Below are 26,281 nucleotides of genomic sequence, written 5' to 3' on the forward strand. Positions count from 1 at the left end.
CACCCAGGAGCCCCTGATGGGGATTTTTTAAGTGTTCGGAATTCACCTTTCCAGTTTTGCACATAAAATGAGACTTTTAATATTTCAATATATCAGTATTTCAAATTTATACACTTCAAATGTATAAAAAAATTGCATCTATACTATCTAGAGGTGGCCTTAATTGAGTAATGTGCTTGTTTTAAAAAGATGGACTGAAACACAGTTGTTTTATAAGGCAGTATTTCCCAAAGTGTATTGGGTTGAAAGGGTTATGTGGTCCAGTGAATTTGGAAAAATACTACAAGTACTATGTCTCCCAATAAACACATTGCACATATGCATATTAATGGTCCTGAATAAAGGAAATATGTTAATCCAAAATTTGTTTTTTAATGTAATGTAATTCTCATAAATATCGATGTTCTGCAAAATACGCTTTGGAGAAGCACTGATTATTACTGCTTAAATGCATTCTTGTAGTGCTACTAATCTGCAGATGCTACAAGAAATCTTCATTATTGAGAAGGACAACCTGAGAAGCACACCCCCAAGTTCTTTCAGAGTGGTTAGGTGACTTTCTGTCAACTCACCTGTTTAATACTGCTTCTCATCTTTTGTAGAAAATAAGAAGCCTCAAAGTAACCAAATCTGGTATATAGTTTTTGCTTATTTATTATAACTTTATGTATAAAGTTTCTGTTTATTTATTGTAACAACTATAATATGTAATATTTAACAATTGAGAAAATCTTATATATGTAAATATATATTTATAAATATATATAAATAATATATAAATACATATAAAACACCCTTTTTTTATAGTACTTTATTCATGTTGATAACTGTGTCTTGCCATTTCCAGGTCAGTATTGTCTATAGATGAAGTTTATAAACCTGTTTAAATACCTTAGTATGTTTGACATACTAGCTTCTTTCTAGCATTATAGATAAAGTTACAAAATTACTTAACACCCTTTTTCTGTATATTTACCTTCAGTTTAGCGTGAAGCTTGCTGTTAGGAAATTAGGGCATTCTTCTTCTTCTTATTTTAAATGTTTATTTATTTTGAGAGAGAGAGAATATGTGCCTGTGCGTGTGAGCAAAGGAGAGGCAGAAAGAGAGGGAAAAAGAGAATCCCAAGCAGTGGGGCTCAGTCCTCCAGACCATGAGATCATGACCTGAGCTAAATCAAGAGTCAGTTGCTTAACTGTCTGAGCCCTGGAAATTAGGGCATTATTCAGTGGTGTTATACTTAGACAAAGTTTGTTAGTTTACTACAAATAAATTGATAAAATGCTATATGAAGCTGAATCCTCACTTTGACAAATTGATTAAAGATGACACTCCCTTATTCAAGGAAAATACATTTAAAAAATGTTATGAGGGGCGTCTGGGTGTCTCAGTCAGTTGAGCATCTGGCTTCAGCTCATGTCATGATCTCACAGTTCATGTGTTCGAGTCCCACGTCGGGCTCTGTGCTGGCAGCTCGGAGCCTGGAGCCTGCTTCAGATTCTGTGTCTCCCTCTCTCTCTGCCCCTTCCCTGCTTGCACTCTGTTTCTTTGTCTCTCAAAAATAAATAAACATTAAAAGGTAATGTATATTTTTAAAAGTAGAGTACAAATACATTTTTTAGTTTATAGTTAAGATCACTGTAAATTCCTTGATCATTTGGCCCTTTGTTCTTTTTTAATTTATTAATATGTTATAAAAAGTATGTTAATTTAAGCAGAATTTCAGTTTAGTTTTTAACTAAATTAACTAAGTTGTTGGTGACAACTTCAGGTTTAATATACTTTCTTTAAGAGTGACATATGTACTTTGTATTTAGCCTTATTTACTGGGCAGAGCAGTTGAAATGTATATCCATTTAGTGGTCCCTTACACATTTAAAGCGTTGATCATTGGCATTTTTGATCTTTAGTAGTCAACTCAGAAGAATTTGGTTAGTATCCACAAAGCAGATAACACAGTAGCTTCAGAGTTGCTGATGCTGTCTTCTCCAAGTTGCTATCCTGTAGATAGCAGGTTTCAAACTCTGATGTTGAGTCAGTGTATCTTACATTAACCACCCCATCCCACTTTCCCATTGTGCTCCCAGCACCTTACCCATCTTGCTCCCAAAAGGAGTAGATGGGCATTTAATTACATTATGTAAGTGAACCTTACCTGTTTGAGGATCTGGATCTTTTAGGTTTGCTGTTAGTTTTAAGGCATTTACATGTTCTAAGAATAGTGGAAAAGGAAGTGTTACTATTTTGTTGATTTCTTTAGGTTTGTAGGACCTTGATACTGAATATATAAAAAAAAAGACTGAAGTTCTGTGGTAAGAAAGGTACCGGCTTTAGAAGTGTATAGTGCTTGGGTTCTTGTTTTTAAAATTTGTGTAATTTAAAGAAATCATTTCTTGACAAAACAGTTCTAATTTATTTGAGCCATCATTAGAGTGGGCTTCTTTTTGGGACATAGTTCTTTGATCTGCATCATAGATGGAGTGACCTAGGATTTCAGGAACCTTTATGTCGTAAATGAAGGTGCTACTAATAATTATTCCAGGACAGCAAGCATTAACTAATACTGTCCTTAAGTGTGCTAAAATTTGTGGTCATCCTAGTTTTAGGGAATGCAGGTCTTTGGATATATTTCAGTAAATTAATGGCAGAAAGTCTTTGAGTTGAGTTGTGTTCAGCACAGGAGCCATTCAGCATGTTCCCTGAGTTGTTGACAGCTGGAGGAGGCAGAGGATACTAAAGTGTTGACTGTTTTATATTTTACAAAGTTGGGTTCTTGAATTATTAGCTCTTTTTAGTTATTATCAACTGCGTATTATGAAATCTAGTGTTTATTTAGTGGAAGTGTTTTTTTTCATGATTGAATGTGGTTTTAATTAGCTTGTTATTTGTGATGTTTTATCACCTATCTAATTCTTTGTGTTCAGTTAAAAATTTTTTTGGTTTATTTTGAGGCCTCCAATTATTCTTGATGTTTGCCAGATTTCCTAAATGTATTGCATTTCATTTATGCCCTCCATTTAATATATGTTAATGACATATTTTCTAGGAAAAAATATCAGTTTATCTTAATGAAAACCAATGGATTGTCAAGAACAAGGATTTTCTGTGGTCTTCTGTATAAAGATATTTTATGATTAAATATACATTGTTTTGTATTGAGACAAAGAACAGATTGGGGACTGCATTATTAAGTGAGATGGAGTTCTCATAGTCATATACAGTGATCTCTAGATGTCAATAAGTATTATTTATGAGTGTGTTTCAACTTTTTGGTATCATATTATTTTCATCTATATTAAAGGAATTTGAGAAAATAGGAATAAAACTATGGAGATACTGGTAAACCGGAATGTTAGGTGCATCCTTAAGTTTGTTTATTGGTCCTGGGAAGGGTGTGTGTGTGGGTGTGTGGGTGTGTGGGTGTGTGGGTGGGTGTTGAGTACAGGACAAGTTTGTAAAATAAATTTTTTGAACCTCAAGGGGAAAAATTCATTTAATTTAAAATTGTTCAGGCTGAGTGTCACCAAAGGTAAGAAAATATCAAGTGCTTGTTTTTCAAATATTGACAAGGATTGATTAGCAATGAAAATTAAGAGTGCAAAATTAGAAGGTATTCATTTTAGGACAACATGAGGCGAGCATAAATTGAATAAGGATTATACATTTAATTAGTATAATGCAAATTGATCTTAGGTAATTTTCTTTGGGAAATAATATAAAAAGCTAGTTCAGAAACTTTTGTATTTTTTGCTTTAACATAGTTATTATTAGTGTTCTATCTTAATGCATAATATATTTTTATAGAATAAAATGTGAATGTTTTAGAGCCTAATGATTTCTCTGTTAGTCATTCCCAGTACCATGCAGGAGAAGTCAGTTTGTGAATCTGAGAATATGTTTCCCATGCTACCTCAGGGTATAACTCCACCAGGGACTGCTCCGGCTGTCGCTTCAATGAGCAGCATCAACAACACAGTTCCAACACCTGCCAGTTATAATACGAAGAATGACCCCAGGGGACTCAGTGTGTTCAAACAGGAGAAGCAGAAGGTTTGTTTTAGGGAGCTAACAGCTATAGGAGTCTGCTAGTGTTACTGGTTACGTTAATGTAGTTACCTAGCACGTATATGGTATTGAGTGTATTATGTGAAGCAGATAGAATTGACATTTTAGCCATGTTTAAAAATACAATAGAACCACAAATTGCTTGAAAATCATGCACCGAAACTATTCTCTGTTCTAAAAAAGCAAATTGAATACTTAATAAAATCTCAGTAGTGAGCAGGACAAATGGAAGTTGAACATTATTATGAAGTTGGTATAATTTTTTCTTTCATTGAGATTTGGGGCTCATTCTCTAAAAAAGAAGTTAGGAGTTTATTTGAATAGATGAGCAATAAAGGTAGGAGCTGGCAAATGTTGCTATCCAGGCAAGTATTTTGTCATGTATATTTTTAAAAAAGATAAATAAAATTACTATTTTATATTTTGTTATCAAACACGAATAATGGTAACCCCTCTTTAACTGTTGTTAGTTATTTACAGTACCCATGGTAGGAGGATTTGTAGTTAAACCCTAAATATCTTAGGTCATAGTTGAACGTGTGTGTTTGTATGTGTGTGTGTGTGTGCAGTTAACATTCACTCAAGTAAGATGACAGCACATCAATAAGATAAATGGTGACTTTGGGTGGTGTAATGGTTGCTATATGATTCTCTTTACCGTTGTTTGCTTGCTAGAAACTTCAGGAACCCCATAGTTTGAACAGGTTGGTTATACTTTGATTTGGCTTTGCAGAGAATATGTATACTAAGGCTTAAAAATTTGATCCTTTATCTAAATGTCTAATACTTTATTGATTTTGTGATTTTAGTTACTTATTTCTGGGAATCATGATTCTACAGAAATAGTAAATTGGTTTTTTAGAGTGAAAATAAGTCTTCAGTAACCTTGTTATTCAAATACTCTCTCTTCCCAGGTTAAGGCCTTAATTATGCCTCTGACAGTTTTATGCCATAGCTGTTAATGTTAGTCTTTTAATTCCCTTTGCGTACATTTATACCCCTTAACTGCTAATACTCACAAGAACGTAACCCTGTAGTTAAATTCTTTAGCTCCTTTGTCCTTCTCAGGGCTTCACTTGCAAACACCTGTTTTGCCTTCTATTTTACTTTTCCCCTTCTGTTTCCAATCCCTTGCTCTCTTTTTCTGATTACCTCTAACAGGAATAATTTAAAATATTAGAATTGAAATTCTGAAGGTTGTTAAAAAGGAATATGGAAGTGAATTCTATAATACATGGATTGAAAGGGATTAATGCAGAGAGGCTCAGTAATCTAAAATAGTGGAAAATGTACAAGATATGGCATAGTTTCTTGTCTTACTTGATACCATGGCCTTGACCTTCCCATTTATTCTAGTTTGCAGTGTTAAATATAATGTTCATATACTGTTGCTATTCATCAAGTTTCCTAAGAGTCACAGCATGTTGAATCCTTCTAGTGTGCTTGTTTCATGGTTCTCAGAGCAACCAGTCTCCTCTTTCTGGACCAGTTTCTGAAGCAACTCTCAAGGAATGAGCTGTTTTCCTGTAGCCAAACCTCACTAATGGAGCTCCCGAATGGAAGTATATACTTAAAGTCCCAGCAGCCTTAGTGTTCCCATCAGGCTCTTCAGATGGTTGCTACATGAATAACTCAGCTCCCTGCCCAACTCCCTGTCTTTTTTTTTTTTTTTTTAAACTCCCAATTAAGTTAGGTTATATATGCTTATACTTTAAATATACACAAATAAATTAGATTTCATTGCATCTGCTACGTATGTTGACTGGTTTGTAGGGGGCCTAAATAATAGTATCTGGTGGAAGTGTACTCCAAGTAACTTGTTTTATGTCTTACTTGATTCACTGTTGAAAATGTGTTTAAGCTTCACTGTATCCTTTGTGTTGTATGTTTATGCTCCACAAATTGGTTATGACATTTTCCTTTTGTTATAAAAGCAGTATAACATTAAGAAAAATTTCAGTGAAAAAGAAAAATCAAATTCTACCAACCATGAGAGATATTTGTTGACATGTTATTTAAAATGCTGGAGAGAGGGAAGCTACCCATCAAATGTGTAACAAGAGTGAGATGTTTATTTATTTATTATTTTTTGAGAGAGTGTGCACACATGTACACACAAGCCGGGGAGGGGCAGAGGGAAAGAGAATATCAAGCCGGCCCCACACTGAGCATGGAGCTCCATGGGCTCCATTTCATGACCTTGAGATAGTGACCTGAGCTGAATGCAAGAGTTGGAGGCTTAACTGACTGAACCACCCAGGCATCCTAAGTAATTTTAGTTAGGCACAGAATAGAGTAATTAATTTCACCATGTCATTTAAAATGATAAAACATATACATATAAATGGATAACGATAAAAATGTTACAGTGCATGCTGGTTTTATAAAATGTGCATATGAGAAAATATTGGAAGATACTATTTGAATTTTTTTTTTTTAACATTTATTTATTTTTGAGAGACAGAGACAGAGCACGAGCAGGGGAGGGGCAGAGAGAGAGAGAGGGAGACACAGAATCCGAAGCAGGCTGCAGGCTCTGAGCAAGCTGTCAGCACAGAACCTGATGTGGGGCTCAAACCCATGAACTGTGAGGTCATGACCTGAGCCGAAGTCGGATCCTCAACTGACTGAGCCACCCAGGCGCCCCTGTTAGATACTATTTAAATAATAGTTGGGCTGAGTTGATGAGATTGGTAGTTTCCTCTCCTTCCCTGTCATAATTCTAAATTTTCTGGAATTTAAAGAATTTATTTAAAAATAAAAAAGCCAGTTGTGAAGATTTTGAGGATTCTACATTTTAATTTTTTTCTCTTATTGGCCTCATGTATCTCCTCTTAATTTTTAGTCAACATTCTGGTATGAGTCTATTTTTTTCCAAATTCTTAGAACCTGAGGATTCTTTAGTTGCCGTAGTATTGACTGTTGGTTTCATCTTTATAGAGGAAGGCAGTGAACTGCCCTTATTTTCAGAATTTGGACTTGTTCTAGGTTGGAATTGGAGCATACTTGAAAGGTCATTTTGAAATGAATTCTAATTACTGTTAAGGGAAAGAGGAAGAAGATTGGTGGAGAGAAGATAGATCTGATACAGATTTTTAATAATAGAGAGGGACAAGGGAGGATAGGGTGAAGAACAAGAAAGCTAGCAAGAGAAAAACTCAGAGGAGGAAATTGGAAGTAGGCTTCTTAGAAACCCATCACAGCCTGAGAAGCTTCTGAAGGAAAATATAAAACTCTTGAGTGTTGACAGGTCAGATAATGTGGTGTTGTACACTGGAACCTCATTATAACATTATTAATTTTTAATGGATTTAGGGATAGTGATCAAATCACATTCCCTTCATAAGAAATACTAGTTTTACCCCTTGAACAAACAACTATTTACATTTAATATAAATTTGGAACCTGGGATGGTGTGATAGGTGTATAACCTATAATTAAATCTTAGGACTGTGGAATGCCATAAAGTTGAAGTGTTTTTTTAGAGCTTATATCTGAATAAAACAATTTTTAAAATCTAACATGTTAAATTTCTAGCAAGTAAAATTTTAGTTAAAGAGATGATTCATTGCACTAATAACTGTTAAGATGTGTGTGTGATGGTATACATGACATAAGGGCAAAGGATATTGAGGCACGTTAGACCACAGGCTCAGGAACGCTTACTTAATTAGGCACTGCCCTAGATGTGTACCTGTATTAGGTAAGCTGGTAAGAATGACAGTTTTGGGGCTCACAGTTTTAAAGCTGTCTGAGTGCTATGGTGATTCCATATTAAGTTTCATGAGTTAAAGCAAACAGTGTTCAAAATGATTTGAAAGAATCATTTACGTTTAACTCCCCTTCTCTTTTTTTCCCCATGATATGTTTGTGTTCATTATCTCCCCTCTAGTGTTTATATCCTTCAGTTATTTTTCCCATTAATAGAAGTTAGGTTTTCTTTTAAATGTTTTTCTTAGGTAGTCTCCTAATTTTATTGGAATTATTACGATAATGTCCCCCCCCCCCCCCCGAATCTCATTTGAATTGCAGAATCAGAGCACTAAAAATGACCTGCATATTTGGATTTTGGTTGGCGTCAGTCAGCATACTTTCATTGAATAACCACTCTTGGTCAAAGTGCTGGGTTTAGGGGTAAATGCAAAGAAAAATGATTCTTGCTCTCCTAGCCTTTGAAGTGTTGTAGGAAAGAACATCAAAAATACATTATTATAATATATGATAAGTGCTATGGTAGAGGTAAGTGCAGAGGGTTTGGGGACTAGAGGAGGGAGTGGGCTGCTTATTTTGACTTCTCTAACTGCCGACCTGTATTGATTTAGTCCTTCTAAAAATTGTTCACAGATGACTGTAATGTTTGGAATTAAAAAAAAATTTGTATTAATGGAATCACAACCTCAAAAATTTGCATTTAAATAATTTTTTTGAAAAAGTGTGGAGTTTCAACTTGTATTTATTTGTTTAAAATCTCTAAGGAGATGTGGTTAGTTAAAAAAGTCCCACTGTCTTTGTAATACAGAATGATCTGGAACCCAGCAAAACTGTTCCACTGAATGCCTCTAAACAAGATGGACCCATGCCAAAACCGCATAGTGTTTCACTCAATGATACTGAAACAAGGAAACTCATGGAAGAATGTAAAAGACTTCAGGGAGAAATGATGAAACTATCAGAAGAAAATCGACACCTGAGAGTAAGTTGCTTTTTGAAAATAAGTTGGGTTAAATGAAGGCATAGGATATGTGAATATTATTAGGCCATTTTATCTGTCCGTTTTTTAACTTATCCTTGGTCAGTTCTTTTTTTCCAATTTGATTATGTCTTTGCTTCCTACTCTGGCCTCTTTTACAGTTTTACCATGGCTTCTCATTGCCTGCAGGTTCCTTCCCTACTAGATGTCTTAGTTATTTGTGATCTGGCCTGTGGCATTAAGCTTCCTCTCTTGTTAGTAACTTCCTTCACATATGCCCTAGTCATGTGAAGCGCCTGAAATGGTGCTGCCCCACAAAGTAGGGACATAGGAGGCTGTTCAGCACTTGAAATGGGGTTTGAATTGACACACGTTGGGAGTGTAAAATACTCCTTGATTTATTCGACTTAGTACAGAAAAGTAAAAGATCTTTTTTATATTGTTATTTATTGAAATAGTATTTTGGTTATATGGGATTGAATAAAATGGAGTATATTGGATTGAATTTTGGTTCTGTTGGATTGCATTTTATTATTAAAATTCATTTAACCATTTTCTTTTTACCTTTTCAACGTGTTGTTAGAAAATGTAAAAGTATGTAAGTGGCTCACATTTGAAGCTCAGATTATGTTTGTATTGGACAGCGTTGGACTAGAGTATCCTGAAGAAGCCTCTCTGATTATGATCTCTTTTTTGCTTTCTCAAATTTTTCCTTCTGACTGGAATGCCCTGAAATCCTGTTCTGCCCTGACCAGCATTTTCATACACGTGCTCTTGTCTTTTGGTACTCGGTTCTTGTCATCTTTTCAGTATAACCTTTTCTAGGACTTTCTTCCCCTTAGAAGACAAGAAACACGGTTTTGGAATGCTGTCTCCTTTGTTTCCGTGAAGACTCTGTCAAGTTACCGTTCCTGTTTGTCGGAGGTCTTTCTCCCTCTAGTGGGCGGTAGTGCTTTTGGGGGCAAGGACTGTACTCATTCATCTTTGCATTCATAGAACATGCATACAGTACTCATTCATATATATGAATAAATGGATGAACTGGTGAATGAGGACTAATTTGAATATGTGTGGAGTGTATTAATAATATGCCTTTGAAAAATAATTACTTATTTCAAGACCTGAATACTTTTAAATTACCTTTTTAGGCTTTGAAGCTTTTTGTATCAAAAGTAGATGATACAAAAATGTATAGAAGTAATAAATAAGCTAAATGAAGGGACTTAATCTACATTTGATTATTCCATCTGTTAGATGTATATAGAACTATACGTACTCTGGATCAGAAGCACTGTATCTTGAATTGATCTGTGCTGAAATAATTGTCTATCTCTTCCTGTTTCACAGTACCCCTCAGGGGCCCCCAGCACCTCTCTGGATAGTGGAAAGATTATCTTCATTTCACACCTAGATCTACACACCATAGATTTTTAAGGATCCTGTTTTCGTTGCCTTTATTTTATCTGCCATGACTTCCGTGGCACAGTTCTCTTCTTTGATGAAAGATGTGCTCCTTAGCATACTCAGTACATTTGTTCCTCTCTTTGTGGGAGGGGAGAAGTGGAAATAGTAAGAATAGCATAAGTAGGGCAGGGCTGGAAAATAGGAAGAGTGGACGGGGAGAGAGGTGAGTGAGATTTGGGAGCTGGTCTCTCTTTATAGGCTGATGTTCTGTAGGAGATGTTATTTGAAAAAGCATTCTGCTGTTTAAAAGGTGAAACAAAAGAACTTGAAGACCATTGGCTTATAGAATCAGTTACAGGCCCTTTAACATTTCATACATAAGGCCCATGATAATTTGTTGGCAGATTAACTTTCTTGAACATGTCTGATCACTGTTCCTTTTTATCTCTCTAGGCCTATGGTTCTTAATCCAGGCTGTGCATCTGAATCTCTTAGCGCTTTTTAAAAATACGTATGTCTAGGCCCTCCCCAGACCTAGGAAATCAGAATCACTAGGAGGATTCTCTAAAGTTCATGCCAGGTTTGAGAATCATTGTTCTCTTCACACAGGACTAATGAACGTAAGACTAAAAAAAAAATCCCACAAACCCTCAGAGAATCTACTAATTGCCCGTAAAACAGTATATGAGCTGAGGTGGGACTCTTTTACTTTGGTATTAGTAAGCATACTAGAGGAATCAATGTGAGAAAAGAAAAATTAGCTTGCACTAAGGAAGTAAAAATCTGCCCTGTCATTCATCTGGCTGGGATGATGGACACAGATAAAGTCAGTTGCCTAGGTAACAGGTATCAGTATTTTTCCCAAGGTCACACTGTGGCCGGTAAAGGGTCCTCCTAACAACTTCCTACTTTGAGTGACTTCTGCTTTCTTACTGAGAAACCTTGTCCCCTAAAATCATACTGTCAGAAAACATTGCTGTGTGAAATCATACCAGTAAGAACCAAGCGACCCACTCTTGTCTAGAGGATCTGAGTCACTTTGACACAGAGAAGCAGCCTTTCTCTCCAGATCTAGGGGCACGGTGTCAAAAGAGGGGGTGGGTTCTGTGTACAACATTCCGTAGCTGTTGTAGTTTGTTGTTTCCGAGGAAGCAGGATTTGGTGTCTCCTTTGTAGTCAAGACCCAGTGCTGACACAGGGGCCTCCTGCTTTGAGTTTATCAAAACACTTGTTACTTAAGTTTTATCCTGAAATTCCCTCTTCCTCCAAATCTTGTAAAATCCTGCCTTTTCTTTTTGGCCAGATAGTCCCTGTGCCTCTGCTGTGTGGATGCCCTGGTTGCAGTGTGTCCATAAACCTGTCACACCACAGCTTTGTTCCTGGTGGTCTTTGGTAACCAGTGTAAAAATACTATGGGCCACCACGGAAATCAGTGCATGCACAGAACTCTTCCTTACTTGTATTAGTACATTTTAGCAGGGTGTTTTCCTTCTGTATAAATATAGCTGTACCTGATTTTTCAGTTTGTTAGGAGTACAATTTTCAGCTCTAGTTTTTAAAATCACCCTAGAAAGTCTTCTTAATGCTGGTTAGTGTGGTTAATCCCTGTTCCCATCCCAGCCACGTGCACACTGATCTGCTTTCTGCCCATAGATTTTTAGTTCGGCAGTTTTACCGTGTGCATACTTGTTTTTAAAACCTCTTTTTGTGCATATGTTTTTTTCTAGGATGAAGGCTTAAGGCTCAGAAAGGTAGCACATTCGGATAAACCTGGATCCACCTCAGCTGCATCCTTCAGAGATAATGTCGCCAGTCCTCTTCCTTCCCTTCTTGTCGTAATTGCAGCCATTTTCATCGGGTTCTTTCTAGGGAAGTTCATCTTGTAGAGTGAAGCATGCAGAGTGCTATTTCTTTTTTTTTCTCTTGACCAGAAAAAGATTTGTTTACCTACCATTTCACTGGTAGTATGGCCCACGGTGACCATTTTTTTTTTTTTTTTTTTTTTTTTTTTTTTTTTTTTTTTTGTGTATACAGCGTCATATAGGCTTTGCCTTTAATGATCTCTTACGGTTAGAAAACACAATAAAACAAACTGTTCGGCTCCTGGACAAATTGTATATTACCAGATCATCACTAGCAGATGTCAGTTGCACATTCAGTCCTTTATGAAATTCATAAATAAAGAATTGTTCTTTCTTTGTGGTTTTAATAAGAGTTCAAGAATTGTTCAGAGTCTTGTAAATGTTATTTTAATAATCCCTTTAAATTTTATCTGTTGCTGTTACCTCTTGAAATATGATTTATTTAGATTGCTAATCCCACTCATTCAGGAAATGCCAAGAGGTATTCTGTGGGGAAATGGTGCCTCTTACAGTGTAAATTTTCTCCTTTACCTTTGCTAATATCATGGCAGAATTTTTCTTATCCCTTGTGAGGCAGTTGTTGACTGAGTTTTTCATCCTTACAATCCTGTCCCATGGTATTTAACATAAAAAAAAATAAAACTGTTAACAGATTCTTGCTCGATAGCTTGTTTGTGTGTCGTGTCATTAGGTGGGGATACCAGGGAGTCCACTGTGTGGTAATTTGAAGTTTATGATGCATAATTTTATCTTGTATTGAAACCCTTTCATATATTACAGTATTTGTAGTTAAAAGTCCTCATTCTGTTAAGGAAAGGAATTGATAACATTTCAAGCTACTTTTGGTATTTTGGAAGATTACAGTCAGTTTGTCTTCAAGATAATATAAAATAAGGAAACCCATGAGAATAAAAATACTGTAATTTTAGTCAATTTATATGTATGTGCCTTGTGGCTCTGTTGCATTTGATTTATCCCATTCTTAACAGTTTCTTCTAGTGTCTTCTCAAGGAAGACTAATTCTTCGTGGTTCTCGTCAAGTGCTTTTTAACCAGCCTAATAATTACTTTTATTTTAGGACATTTCATAGTAATAGTTAAAAGTAGCTGTTTTTCCTGTCCAGTCTGACATCAAGAGGAAATTTCTGTTACGGAAATTTGGAATTACTAAGCAAGCCTTGGGAATTTTCTTTGTGGAAAATGACTTTATCCTTTGCAAATCTACCTGTCAATGTGAAACACATTTTCAGTATAAATATGCATTTTAAGGTATGATACTTTTATGCACTTAGTCTTACATATTCATTAATTTCACTTGTGCTAGCATAGAAAACTTTGGAACCAGAGACAGTATATTCGGGTTTTCTACTGAGTGCAGTCTGTCACAAGTGAGTCTTGATTCTTGCAAATATGTGTTAGTTTTGTAAAAGATGCACTTCTTTCTGAAAGGGCAATTGGACTTTGGGACTTGATGTGGTACAATGAAGTATGTTAGGCCCAGGTCTGTGTCTACATTTTATAAACGAGTGAAATGTTCCCTTGAAGTATTTTGGTTGGCCTTTTCATTTCAATTATGTTTTGAATTTGTCAGGTCACATGTATTGTGTCATTGTGCTCTATGGTATCTTTTAGAAAACCTCTTGCTTGTGTGCAAAAGTTACTAAAAACACAAGTAATGCCTGTCCATCACTAGCATGCTACTACAGGTAATGTTTCCATTGTTGTTCCAACCCTTTATAGTCACTGTAAAATTTCCCTCCCTTTCTGATAACTGGAAAAGCATGCTCACGAAACGTGTTGCATTTTGTCCCATACATGCAGAATCAGTACTTCCATGGCTTAAAGCTCTCTATGTAATCAGCATTATTGGTGATAAGTACCAAGCTTAATATTTCGTAGGTATAATTTTTTTTAAAATTTAAGTTCTCAAAAATTTAGCAAAATCCCGTTTTATGGGAATGCTCCTTCAGCCCCTTTGTTTTATAGTCATGGAATCTGAGGCCTTTCTGAGAATCCAGGGAACTTGTCCTGTGTCTCACATGTAGGTAGAGGCAGGCTGGAACTAGAAATCTGCTCTCCTGACTCTAGTGTCTTTTCTGGTAACTTTGCAGAAAGAAATTTGTCCTAATTTGACATGACTGAAATTACAAACATAAGATGCTATTTGATAAACATATGTGAAATTTCCCATCATAAGATTGTATTCCAGGCTTCTGTTGAATAGTCTCATGTATATGTTTGGTTTTAGTGTTTTGGTTAGAAATCCCCCCCCCCCCCCCCCCCCAGGAATGAATACTGTGAAAAGAATGTATTTTTAGATAGGCATTTTACAGAATGCATTCTGCAAAGGTTGATTCTGGGGTAGATTGTAGTCTGGGCAGCATCTGCAAAATAAAGTATACATGGGCTTTTTAACTGCTTTACATGTCGGGAGATGCTCTCGTTGTATAGAAGACTTAATTTCTACTCTTTTTAATTGCTGTATCAAATGTGATCAGATTATTTTACTACCAACAGTTACTTTGAAAGACTCCAACTGTATTAATTGACTGATAATATATAGATTAAATTGTTTGTCTTCACTCCTTACATGTTTAGAAATTTTTGCTTTGTCTGCCTGCTTACTTGTGTATGTAAGCATGAGGGAAATCTGTTGCTAATATTGAAATCACAATCAAGTAACTAAGGCCTTAAGTTCATATGTGACGCTAAATGCACTACCTTATTTCATTCTTTCTATAACTAATGTACCTTAACTCTGCCCGTTCTTGTATTTACAAGAAACATATTTAAGAATTGTATTCTGAGTGTGTGGTTTGTTACCTCTAAAAAAAAAAGCGATGACACTTGGAAAAAAAGTATGTGTTAATTTCAAAAAAAAAAAAAAAAATTCTGGTCAAACAAAGTATTTTTACTTTCTCCTTCAAGTATCTTAACTAAGAAGTTCTCTTAAAACTGATACTATCTGCTTTGGGGATTTCTTTTGGATTTTAATCATTCAAAATACACCACATTGAAAACCAAGTTTTATCAAGAGAAACACAAAGTTCTTACCAGGGTACTTTGAAAACATTCAAGTGATGATTTTCCTAGAGCTTTGCACATTCCTATTCATTGACTTTGGTGTGTGCATAGATTTTTAAAAATTAACCTTTATGAGAGGGAAAGATCAATGTTTACCGTGTGGAAAAACAACCAACTAAGAAGGTAAATGATCTTTATTTTCTAGCTTTCAAAAGAACTCAAACTATTGCGTGAATAAATAAATTGTTTAAAGACGGGGTGAAGTGTCGTTTTCCTTTCCAAGAAACAAAAGAAAAAAAAAGGAATTTGATTTCAACAGATTATGATGGTTTGTATGTGTATGTTCTGTTACATAGTAATAGTCGGTCTCTCACTGGCACTTGAGTTCTGATGGCATATCGTCTTTTGCTTAGTGACCTAGAGGTAAAGTACTTTTAAGTGGGAAGTGGGAACAGCTGGGTTTTTCAGTTCTATGTTTGATAGCCCGCTGTTATTAGAAGCCATGCTCCTGGAGAGTTCTGTGCAGGAACAGTGGCCTCTTGGGATTGCTCAGCCTGATGGAGGTTGGTGTGAAGAAGTTTGAACATCTATCCTTAAAAAAAGGAAATTTTATCTTCCTACGTTTCTGACTATAGAAATAATATATTCATTTTAGGGAATTTGGAAAATAAATTGTAAAAAGGTAAAAAGTCATGGCAAATCCTGCCATCCAGCAGCATCGATTAGTGTGAACATTTATTTCCCTGTAGTATTAATTAAGCCCTTTAGGCATAATCATCATACATACAACTTTGTATCCCATACTTTCCCTCAATCATTTCTCTGTAGTGTATTGAAAACCAAGTAGAAGTGATTGCAAAATTGCTTTATGTTTACAATCACATTCTTGGCCATAAGGTTATGAACATTTTATGTATGATGGAAAGCTTGATTGGTCAGGTGGGTTCCCTTTCTAGTTAGGCACATCCTCCTACTTACCTCATTTCTTTTGTTGTAGAACTCTGTTTCTTATTTTCCAGTTCCTTTGTATTAACACCCATCTTGAAAGAAGGTGCAGGGAACTGTTAAGATAACTATTCATTCTGTTTTTAGCATTGGTATTCAGCTCCAGTAGTACATTAACTCATGTGAGAAGCTTAAGAAAATAAAGATACTGATGCTTGAACAGTACGTCCAGTGATAATTGGCCTGGAGTGGTGACCTGGCACGGTCATTTGTTTTTAGCTCTAGTCATTTTAATCTGCAACCAGACAACTGCTTTATATAGGCTTTTAAATGCCAAAGCCAGATACAAATTAAGTTTATGTGAGACTTAAGTCTTACAGTATGGGGAAATTGCATTTTCAGCATTCTTTGTATATTAATCTTAAAAAAGTTGCAGGAGTCACCTTTAGGTATTGCTTAATTTCAGAGCTATCTGTAAAAGTTAAGATTGTTAAAACACAAGCAAATAAATGTTTTGTAGATAAATGGGAGCCATCTGCAAAAGTGAGAAATTTTATGGGATTCACTTTTAATTACCACTTTGCTGACAACCCAAGTGATTATCTTTACTCACCTGAGAAATTTATTTTGCCTGTCAGATATTTCTCAAAGCATGAGATGGTTTTCAAGGTTCCTACAAGAATGTGCCAGGTATTTTATGTCAACTCATTTAATTGTCACTCAGATCCTTATTAGTGTGTTAAAGAAGGGTTATGTAACCAAGGCTGGAGTGGTCATTTAAGATTTAACCATTGTAGCTGTGCCTGGGTGTCTCAGTCGGTTAAGCGCCCCAACTTTGGCTTAGGTCGTGATCTCGTGGTCCATGGGGTTTGAGCCCCACGTTGGGCTCTGTGCTGATGGCTCAGAGCCTGAAGCCTGCCTTTGGATTCTGTGTCCCTCTCTCTCTGCCCCTCCCCTGCTCATGCTCTGTTTCTCTCTCTCAAAAATAAACATTAAAAAAAAAAAAGTTTAATCATTAAAGTATCTGAATTTTGACATCATGGTGTAAATTCTTAATACTGTTCTACAAGGAACAAAGGGTGCCAAGTAATACAGATATTACTTGAGGAAAAATACACATTTTTTTGAGGGAGAGAAGTTACACCTAAATTCTAAGAAAGTGTTACGGAGAGTTGAAATTGTAAGTGATTGAAAACTACTTTACATACCTGAGCAATAAGAATTCCTCATTTTAGTACTTTCTTGTTTCAAGGAGTAGAGGTCTGGTAGGAGTTACAGAAAGGTGTTAGTACGGTTTGGCGGGGGGGTGGGCAAACTTGGTTTTTGTGTGCTACGTTAATCTAAAAGTATATCCTTAAATGTGTAATATGTAGGTAAATATATGAGGGGTGTATCATGCCACTCTAAACTTAGGGAAATATTTCACTTGAGAAATTCCAACTTGTGAGAAAGCAAAGTTTTGTTGCAAAGTATTTCGATGCCTTTTGTTCACTATCAAGCAAGGTTTATAATTTTACTGAAGTAAACTTTAGATTTTCGCTTAAAAGTTTAATGATCATATTTAATGATCATGTTTAATGTATCAGATAAGTGAATTGTCTCCTCAAGGGAAAAATGCTGTTGCATTTTGCGACTCCCATGGAATTTGTCCTTTGGGGAATTTCATTATATATGTTTTAATATATGTAAGAAACCATGATTTCTTAGATTTTACTGCAGTGAGGCAGTGTCTTAATAAGAACTGTAACGTTAATTGGGTAAAGTGGTTCTCTTGTAAGTTGTGGGTGGAATGGGAATTTCAGGGGGTTGACTATACTGGAACATATGCCAGAAGTGCAAAAATTTGTGTGTTAATCATGTTTGCATAGCGATGTAGTAAGAGACTGCTCCTGTTACTGAGAGCAAGTCTTGTGACATCTTTGCATTTAGTTGAGGTAATAAATGGTATAAATGTTTCCAACAAATGGTGTTTTAAACTACTTAAATGTGTAAATAATCCTTCCCATCCAACTCTTGATCTCTTAACTCCAGAAAGGTATACTGCAGATGCCAATAGATCGTGGGATTTTATGTTCATATAATGTGTTCCCCATCTTGTAGTGTGGGGATCGGAGGGGCTGTTGTGGCTGCAGAATGGTGTTACCTTTTGCTTTGATTTTACTGTTATCATTATGAAGTTTTCCCCAGGTTTTGTTTTCCCATTTAGGTGTTTTTTGTTTTTGTTTTTGTTTTTTTTTAAGGAGCAAGTCCTCAAAAATAGTAACTGGAATCTCCTTTATACCCTTCCCTGAGCACATTTTCCTTTGTCAGGCCACTAGCATGAGGTTTGTGTGTATCCTCCTTGTCCGTGCATAGATTTTACTACATATGTATGTAATCATCTGTTACGTAGTGTGTTTTGTCTGTTTTAAAATGTGACATAAGTGTTTTTTACTTAGAATATTTCTTATTCACCTAAAATTTCTTATTCGGAAGTCCCCACGCTTTGAAGTAGGGTATCCTCTTCATATACTTGTGTGTATATGTTCATGACCTAACTAACACACTCCACTCTGTCAGCTTGGATCTGTGTTTCTGTTGCTGCTTATGCTACAATTGAAATTCTGACACTAATATATACCAAAGGCCTTGCCACTGCTGAAGCTGCTGGCCAGGGGACAGTTGGTGGGACAAATGTAGTCCTAACAGCCATCTGCTACAGTGTGTTACTGTGTATGTACATATGCACACATAATTTCAGTTAAAAGATTTTTTTTTTTAAAGTTTATTTTTGAGAGCGAGCGCGCGAGCAGGGGAGGGACAGAGAGAGAGGGAGACACAGAATCCGAAGCAGGCTCCAGGCTCCGAGCTGTCAGCACAGAGCCCGACGTGGGGCTTGAACTCGTGAGCCGTGAGGTCGAGACTGAGCCACCCAGGCGCCCCCATAATTTTAGAAGTAAAACAAGCCTAGGGGAAAAGACGAGGTGCTCAAGTACACTTGGGAGATTGCATTACTGTGCATCTTGGCTGTTTGTGCTTGGAGACTGCGTATGTGCGCGTGTGTGTTGTTAGGGGAGTGGTTTCTCTTGTACGTTCCTAAAAATAGAAAGATGTCCCCCCCAAACCCTGGAATTCCTACTTCTCAGAAAAGACTTGGAGCACAGGACTTGCGTTCCCATGGGCAATAATTTGCCGGGGCCAAGTAGCAGTTCCACCTACAGTTCTCTCTTCTCGTGCTAGTGACCTGCACAAGCACTGTCTGCCTGAATATGTGACTCGGCTGAGATACTCCCTGCGTAATACCGAATTCTTCCCCTGCCCTGCGCACTGGCGAGATTGCGAGTGGGATGTACAGTGGGATCTAGGGGGATCCTATGGTCAGGAGGCAAAAGAATACTTACCGACACTTGTACCTAGTCAACAGGTGTTTGGGCCCAGAATGCCCCCAAAACATGGTCAATTGGAACAGGCGTAAGGTTTGAGGAACAAGAAAAACTATTTTTATGGTGTACCTACTGTATCTCAGGTACTTTATTTACACTATCTCCTCTTCAGAACAACCTTTTAAACATTTTAACAGAGAAGAACTTGGAGAAATGAACTTGTCCGTTCGGTGGTGGTCGATTTCCCACCACTGGGCCCGCCCCTGTGCCATGTGGCTTTTCAAAAAGGGAAATGATGCTGTGAACTAGTCTTCATGGCATTAATTCACTTACAAAGAGAGCTTGCTTCGGTCTTGGTCACTCTATTGGAAGTATAAAATATTGTTTCTGCTTTTGAAGATCTTGGCAAAGAATATACCTACAGCTCATTACACACTACACTAGTGGCCAGAGGGTGGGGTGTGGCAGCAACAAGCTTGCAGAATTTAAGGTATTTTGGAATTCAGACTCTTTATAGCTGGCCTTTCAGCCAGTTAACCTAGATTGATAGCTTTATAAGTGGTATTTATAGCATTATAGTTTTATATATTAAGCATGAGTAGCCTGGGAAGGAAGCATATGAAAGTGGCTAGGAGCACGGGATCTGGAGTGATGCTGTGTAAGGCTGTAATTTTGGCTTGGTCACTTTACTAGTTACGACCTTGGGTGTTTTATTTCTCTGTGCCTCAGCTTTCTCCTCCGTAAAGACAGGATACTAACCAGGCCTGCATCCCTGGGTGCGCAGGGAATACAAGAGGTGCGGCTCCTGGAGCAGAGGGTGGCACCAAGCTCAGCGAATGTCAGCAGTGACTGTTTACGTACACGTGAGGTGGGAAATTGGGCAGTTGTCGGACGGGTTATTTGCCTTAAAAATTAAACGAGGTATCCAGACAGCGGCTATTTGGCTTGGAATTTTGTTTTTGAACTTACTAACCAGTTCTGCAGTTGAAGGCATTATCTGGCCACATAGACGCAACGGACTTTTATCGAGCACCTGTGGGGAGCCAGCAGGAGAGACAGCGTGGGTTTCTGAGGATAGACAAACTTGGATTTGGATCTCAGTTGTGCCCTTGACGGGACATGTGCTCTTGAACAAAGTGATGGAACCTCTTCAAAGTGCAGCTTTATCGCCAATGATGCCATCTGGTTTTCACCTTCCTCTTGTAACCTTGTAGGGTTGTGGTGAGGACTGTAAGACAGTTTGAAGAATGTAGCATAGTTTCTGGTACCTAATAAACATGGAAATTGCATTTTTACTCTGTCCTTCAATCACGTATCAAAACGATATGGCAAGAATTTACGAGTTTTTTTTTTTTAATTTTTTTTTTTTTAAAGTTTATTTATTTTTGAGACAGAGAGAGAGCATGAACGGGGGAGGAGCAGAGAGAGAGGGAGACACAGAATCGGAAGCAGGCTCCAGGCTCTGGGCCATCAGCCCAGAGCCCGATGCGGGGCTCAAACTCACGGACCGTGAGATCGTGACCTGAGCTGAAGTCGGACGCTTAACCGGCTGAGCCACCCAGGCGCCCCAAGAATTTACGAGTTTTAAGAGGTGCTTAATGATAATGGATGATGTTGAGTCAGAAAATGTAAAAACACTTTAAAATTTAAAAGAGGCTATTCTTGTAGGTAAGCAGCCTATGGGTGTCAAGTGTGATGCACATTTCTTTTTTCTGAATGTGAAGGTGACATTGATTCATTATAGAAGCTTGGAAATTATAGAAGAAATATATAGTAGGACAAACTTCAGGATCCCACTCCCCAGAGACAACTTGTTATTAACAGTTTTTTAAGTGTCTAGGTGAATATCAGATCTATGTAATGTTTTATTTAGTGTAAGTATATATTAATAGTAGCAAAATCAACATGGATGCTTTTGTAAACCAATTGGCAATTAGCTTAATTCACTTCTTACCTGGAAACAGCTTTTGAAATTGTTTAGTACAAAACCACCCATATACGCTTCAGGCAGTTTAACCAATTGTTAGCATTTTGCCCCACTTCCTTCAATATTTGTGCTCTCTTCACACCTAAATATATATACACATTTTTCTGCGTACGTACATACGTGCACACACATGCATTCATGTATAACATACATGTATACACACGTACGTTCACAAATGTGCATATATACCCATGTTCTGTTTTAAAACCAAGACTAATTTGCAAATAGCATTTGGCATGCATCTATGACCCCTAACCACGTCAGTGCGTATTCCCTAGGAATAAGGCCTTTCTCTTGCCTAATCCTACAGCAGCTGTCACCTTGAATACACTGAAAACTGAGAGAATACTTACTTTTCCCAAACCCATCGTCCACATCCATCCGATGTCATTTATAGCATTCCCTCCGGGGCCGGATCCAGGCTGGGGTCCCATGTTGCATTTAATTGTCGTGTCTCTTTGGTGTCTAATCTGAAACAGTTCTCAGCCTTGATCTTTTATTACGTCGATGTTTCTGAAGAATACAGTCATCCCTCACCTTTATTTAAAATAGAGTATCTCTCATTGGGCTTTCTTTGACATTTCCTCACGATTAGGTTTAGATTCCAGAGTCTTAGCTGGATTACTACAGAAATGGTATTCTGTCCTCAGGACCTCATGCCCAGGGACACATGAGGTTCTGCCCCTCATTGTGAAGAAGGCACAGAAAGAGGATGGACACATTCTGGACTTCGGCTCTGGAGTCACACTGCCCAGGTTCGAATGCTGGCTTTGCCCTGTCACCCTTGGGCAGCTTTCAACATTGTTGTGTCTCAGTTTCCTCCTCCGTGAAACAGGGATTTAAAAAGTGCATTGATACCCACCTCCTAAGGTTCTTTGAATTTAATGACTTAACCTAGGTAGAGTGCTGAAGAAAGTGACTGGCTCATAGTTAACACCGTAGGTACTAGGCATCATTGTCCGTATTGGTTCTTCCAACCATATAATTATTACCGTTATGTTGAAAAGTTAAGAAACAAAGCCTCAGAAATGCTAAAATGCTGTGTGCATTGTTTCAGCTCATACAGGTAGGATTCTAATTCTCATAAGCTACCTACTGAGCTTTCCTTATTCGTGATAATCTCTATTTCAGTTTTATAAGATCGGCTGCAAGCACACACGATTTCTACAGACGAGGTTTGGGAGATTTCGGGAGAGCACATTGTTGTCTCACATGGTGACGGAGCCTCTGGGAGAGAAGTTGGGGTCATTCCCACAGTCTCTCTAGAGAAGTATCTATGTTGTGTTCTGCCTCCGCCTTTGACCAGAACTCATTCATTTGGGAGGTAGTGATCATTGTTGAAGTGGGCACCACCAGATGAAACAGATTCCTATTATTTTGAAAGATCTTGGAACATTTGTGGAAAATATTTAGAGCTTTATAAGGATCCAAAGGGCGCTAATTTCCAAGTTGACTCTCAGGCACGGTGATAAAATTTGAAGTTTTCCTTTATGTGACTTTACAAGTGTGTTTGGATAGAACTGTGATCACTTGGGACCTGCATATCCCTTTCTCTTTCTTCATTTTTGGAGGAGGCTTCCTTTCTGTGCATTGGCACAGGCAGAGGAAACATGCTGAAAACAAGCTAGGTCTTCTCTCCTTTGCATAGATATTCACGTGAAATGATGTAGATCTCTAGCAACGTCAGTCATCTGATTTTGGGAAAGGATTTGATTCCGTTGATTTTGTAGAGGGGAAACCCTGCAATCCAGAAACTCTCACTGCAAAAAGTGAAGTAGACGTATAAGCAGAACCAAGCCCCGTCCAGGTGGCAGTCGCCCAATGGCATGTGTGGAATTCCTGGGTATTTTCCACACCATGCTAGCAAAACACCACCCATTTCCTACCTGCCCTGACTCCTGTCTCTCGAGTCATTAGTGGGTCAGGGCAGTGAGGCGGAGAGAATGGAAGGAGGGCAACAAGCTGAGCTTATCGAAAGGAAGAACTGAACCAGGAAAGATGGAAACAGTGCAGTTGTTTTTCCTTTTTTTCTTTTTAAAAACTGTTTTTACATTTATTTATTTATTTATTTATTTATTTATTTATTTATTTATTTATTTATTTATGAGCGTTAGAGTGAGACAGAGAGTGAGCTGGGGAGGGGCAGGGAGAGAAGGACACACAGAATCCGAAGATCACGACCTGAGCCGAAGTCAGATACTCAACCGACTGAGCCACCCAGGTGCCCCTGTGACTGGTTTTTCAGCCAGACTTCATTCCCTCTTCTTTTTGTAGCAAAACCCCGATGCCCTTCTGGGGAACTATTAGTGTCCTGTGGCCGCCGTAACAAATGACCACAAATGTAGTGGCTACAAACAACACAAATTTATTACAGTTCTGGAGCAGGTTGAAAGTCCAAAATCAGTCCCTGGACTCCCAAGTCTGAGCCATTTGCAAGGTTGCCTTCCTTGAGGAGGCTCCAGGGGAGAACCTCTTTCCTGCCTTTTCCATCATCTAGAGGCCGCCTGCCTGCTTGGGCGGGTGGCTCCCAGCTCAGCAACCACATCACGCTGACCTCTGCTTCCGTATCACCCCTTCGCTTGCTACGACCCTCCTGCCTTATTCTTACAGACCCTGTGATGATAGTGCCCACTTGGATAATCCAGGATTATCTCTTCATCGCAGGGCCCTTCACCCAGTCACGTCTACAAAGTCCCTTCTCGTAAGGCAATATCTCCACACATTCTGGGGATTAGGACGCTGGCATCTTTGGGGCCGCTATTCTGCTGACCACAGGCACCATCGTTTCCTCACTCTCTGAGTTCTTTGGGTTGGACCCCACCTCCAGCAGAGGGGAAGTAGGAGAGCTTGATCTAAACCAACTGGTACAATCCCATTGGTTCAGAGAGGAGTGTGACACAGCCGATGGAATAAGACAAAACTGCACCCCTTAAGGGGATTTCAGGTTTTTTTTTTTTTTTTTTGGTTCAGTCCATCCCTTTCAGATTAGTTTAGTCTTTCTCATGTTCAGCTCAAGGTTCATCACCAACTCTACTGTCGTCTCAAAGATTTGGATTTGGACCAGGGCTGCTTGCTGGTTGTTGGGTCTCAGAAGCACGCTGCCCCGAAGTTTTCCTGTTTTATTCTGATCTCACAGTGTCCTGCCATCTCCCCCCACCTCCACTTGTCTCTCTAGACTGACTTTCTGCTCCTTCCTTCACTCTGTCCTGCTGGCCTGTGGGTATTTGTGGAATACTCCAGGACATTCTAGGCTCAGAGACCGACATTGTTGCCTCTGTGTGAATGCTCCCCTGTGTCCTGTGGCTCACCCTCACTTCTCTCAGGCTTTCACTCTGGAGACCTTCCCTGGTCTCTCCAGCCCAAACTGTACCACTCTGCCTCCTTCCGTGTACTCTGTTCCCATGTGTCCCTCACTCCCATTGAATATGCTGCGTACTTGATCTGTTTATTGTCTGCTCTAACACCAGAATGAAAATTCTGTAAGAGCAGGGGTTTTACGTCTTTTGTTCGCTGCTGGGCCCTCAGTGCCTAGAACTTACTGATGTATAGTAGGTGCTCAATAAACGTTTGTTGGGGGAGGATGACAGGGAGCCAGAGGGAGGGTACAATCATGCATGCACACAGGCTAACAACATAAAATGCATTCTTCCTATGGGATTTGGTTAAAACCTCACCTTGCCTCAGTCTGACTACAGCCCTTACCCTTCTCCTTACCCTAATCTGCGCAGAGCTTCAGAATTCACCATGTGTGATCAACAGACTTCTTCTAGGGATGGCCGTTGGCCACCAGGCTCTCACAGAACCCTACATACCAAATGCAGAAGAAACTTCAGAGCCAGGAGGAGGGGCTGGTTTCCTTCCTCATTTTCACATTTGTTCTGAATTCCTCTTGCAACAGCTGCTACCATTTCTAACGCACTCCATTCGTGCCCACTCCCCTCCTTGCTCCACGGCTGTTCTCTACTCATGGCCTCATGGCTTCCCGTTACCATAACATGGCGGCTCTTGGCTCCACACCCTCCTCTCTCCCTGCTCTCTCCCTCTCTCCCTGCTCTCTACCCTGCTCTCGCAGCTCCCAGTAACTTCACAGGGTGGGGTTCTAGTTTCTGGTCTCCCCTCTCTGGTGGCTCTGCCGTCCACACACCTCTGCCACTCACTCTCCAGTCTTCCTGGATGTTGTTGTCACCACCAGGACAGAAATGCCCCGGGGAGCTTGGCTGCAGATACACCACTTTGCAACCATGGCTGTCTTTTCATCTTCGTGCAGAAATACCCTCTGTGGCCGTAATTTTTGACCCTAACTCTTCGAGCCACAAAACGGACCACTTTCTCACTAAGAAGAGTTTTTTTTTGTTTTGTGTTTTTGTCCTCATTTAGATTTGGTTCCACTGTCCATGATTATAATCCTGCCTCAACAATACTTGTAACTTTATTGCTTCCACTCACCATCCCCATCTAGCAAACACCAACCCCTCTCTGGGTTGAGAGAGCCATCTAAGCCCCAGGGAAGGTTCTAGAAAATGCAGAGGCCTTGAGGTGGCTCGGGCATCCCTTTCATTTTAATTTAGGGCCCTTTCCATACTGCATTCAAGATGAGCACGTGGGTATAAAACCAAACAACTTTGTCTTTAGGAAGTGAACTTATGCTGGCCTCTTAATGATCGTTGGGACCCCAGGGACTGGGTCGAGACTTTTCTGGAACGGTATTGATGTGCCCATTGGTAGTTATTCTGGGAGGTGGTTATTTGGAAATGAGGTAAGCCTTGGGTCTTGGGGAAAGAGGGACTTCCGGTGTTCTTCGGACCCCAATCCAAGAACAGGGAGGCGGGGCCAGCTTGGGTGATCCGGGATCTGCTCATGCTCTTGTGGAACTTGGTTTCTTCTGACCAGGGAGATATGCTGGCAGGGAGGCCTCTGGGGGTGGGGGGTTCTTTCCAGCCTAAGG

The 26,281-nt window shown here is 38.7% G+C and overlaps 1 protein-coding gene and 1 long non-coding RNA gene across 4 annotated transcripts in view; one reads left to right on the forward strand and one right to left on the reverse strand.

Annotated features, from left to right (window-relative positions):
* VAPA (VAMP associated protein A) overlaps positions 1-12,685 on the forward strand; it is a 44,625-nt gene extending 31,940 nt beyond the window's left edge. Inside the window, exons 5-7 of one of the 2 annotated variants that reach the window (XM_030335756.1) lie at positions 3,914-4,048; positions 8,583-8,756; positions 11,885-12,685. In XM_030335756.1, coding sequence (XP_030191616.1) covers positions 3,914-4,048; positions 8,583-8,756; positions 11,885-12,043 — 468 coding nt within the window. In that variant the 3' untranslated portion in view covers positions 12,044-12,685. The remainder of the gene's footprint in view (positions 1-3,913; positions 4,049-8,582; positions 8,757-11,884) is intronic. The other variant, XM_030335757.1, reaches the window with a different exon arrangement.
* A 7,535-nt stretch (positions 12,686-20,220) lies between these two features.
* Positions 20,221-23,421, reverse strand: LOC115528319. Of its 2 annotated transcripts, none has more exons than XR_003973213.1 (2): positions 21,690-23,421; positions 20,221-20,577 (listed from the first exon to the last, which is right to left on the reverse strand). It is a non-coding gene; the product is annotated as an uncharacterized LOC115528319 (long non-coding RNA). The 2 variants fall into 2 exon arrangements; XR_003973212.1 differs by having other exon boundaries at positions 20,221-20,617.
* Positions 23,422-26,281: the final 2,860 nt, after the last annotated feature.

Source organism: Lynx canadensis, chromosome D3 (genome assembly GCF_007474595.2).
Source record: "Lynx canadensis isolate LIC74 chromosome D3, mLynCan4.pri.v2, whole genome shotgun sequence".
NCBI classification, from domain to species: domain Eukaryota; kingdom Metazoa; phylum Chordata; class Mammalia; order Carnivora; family Felidae; genus Lynx; species Lynx canadensis.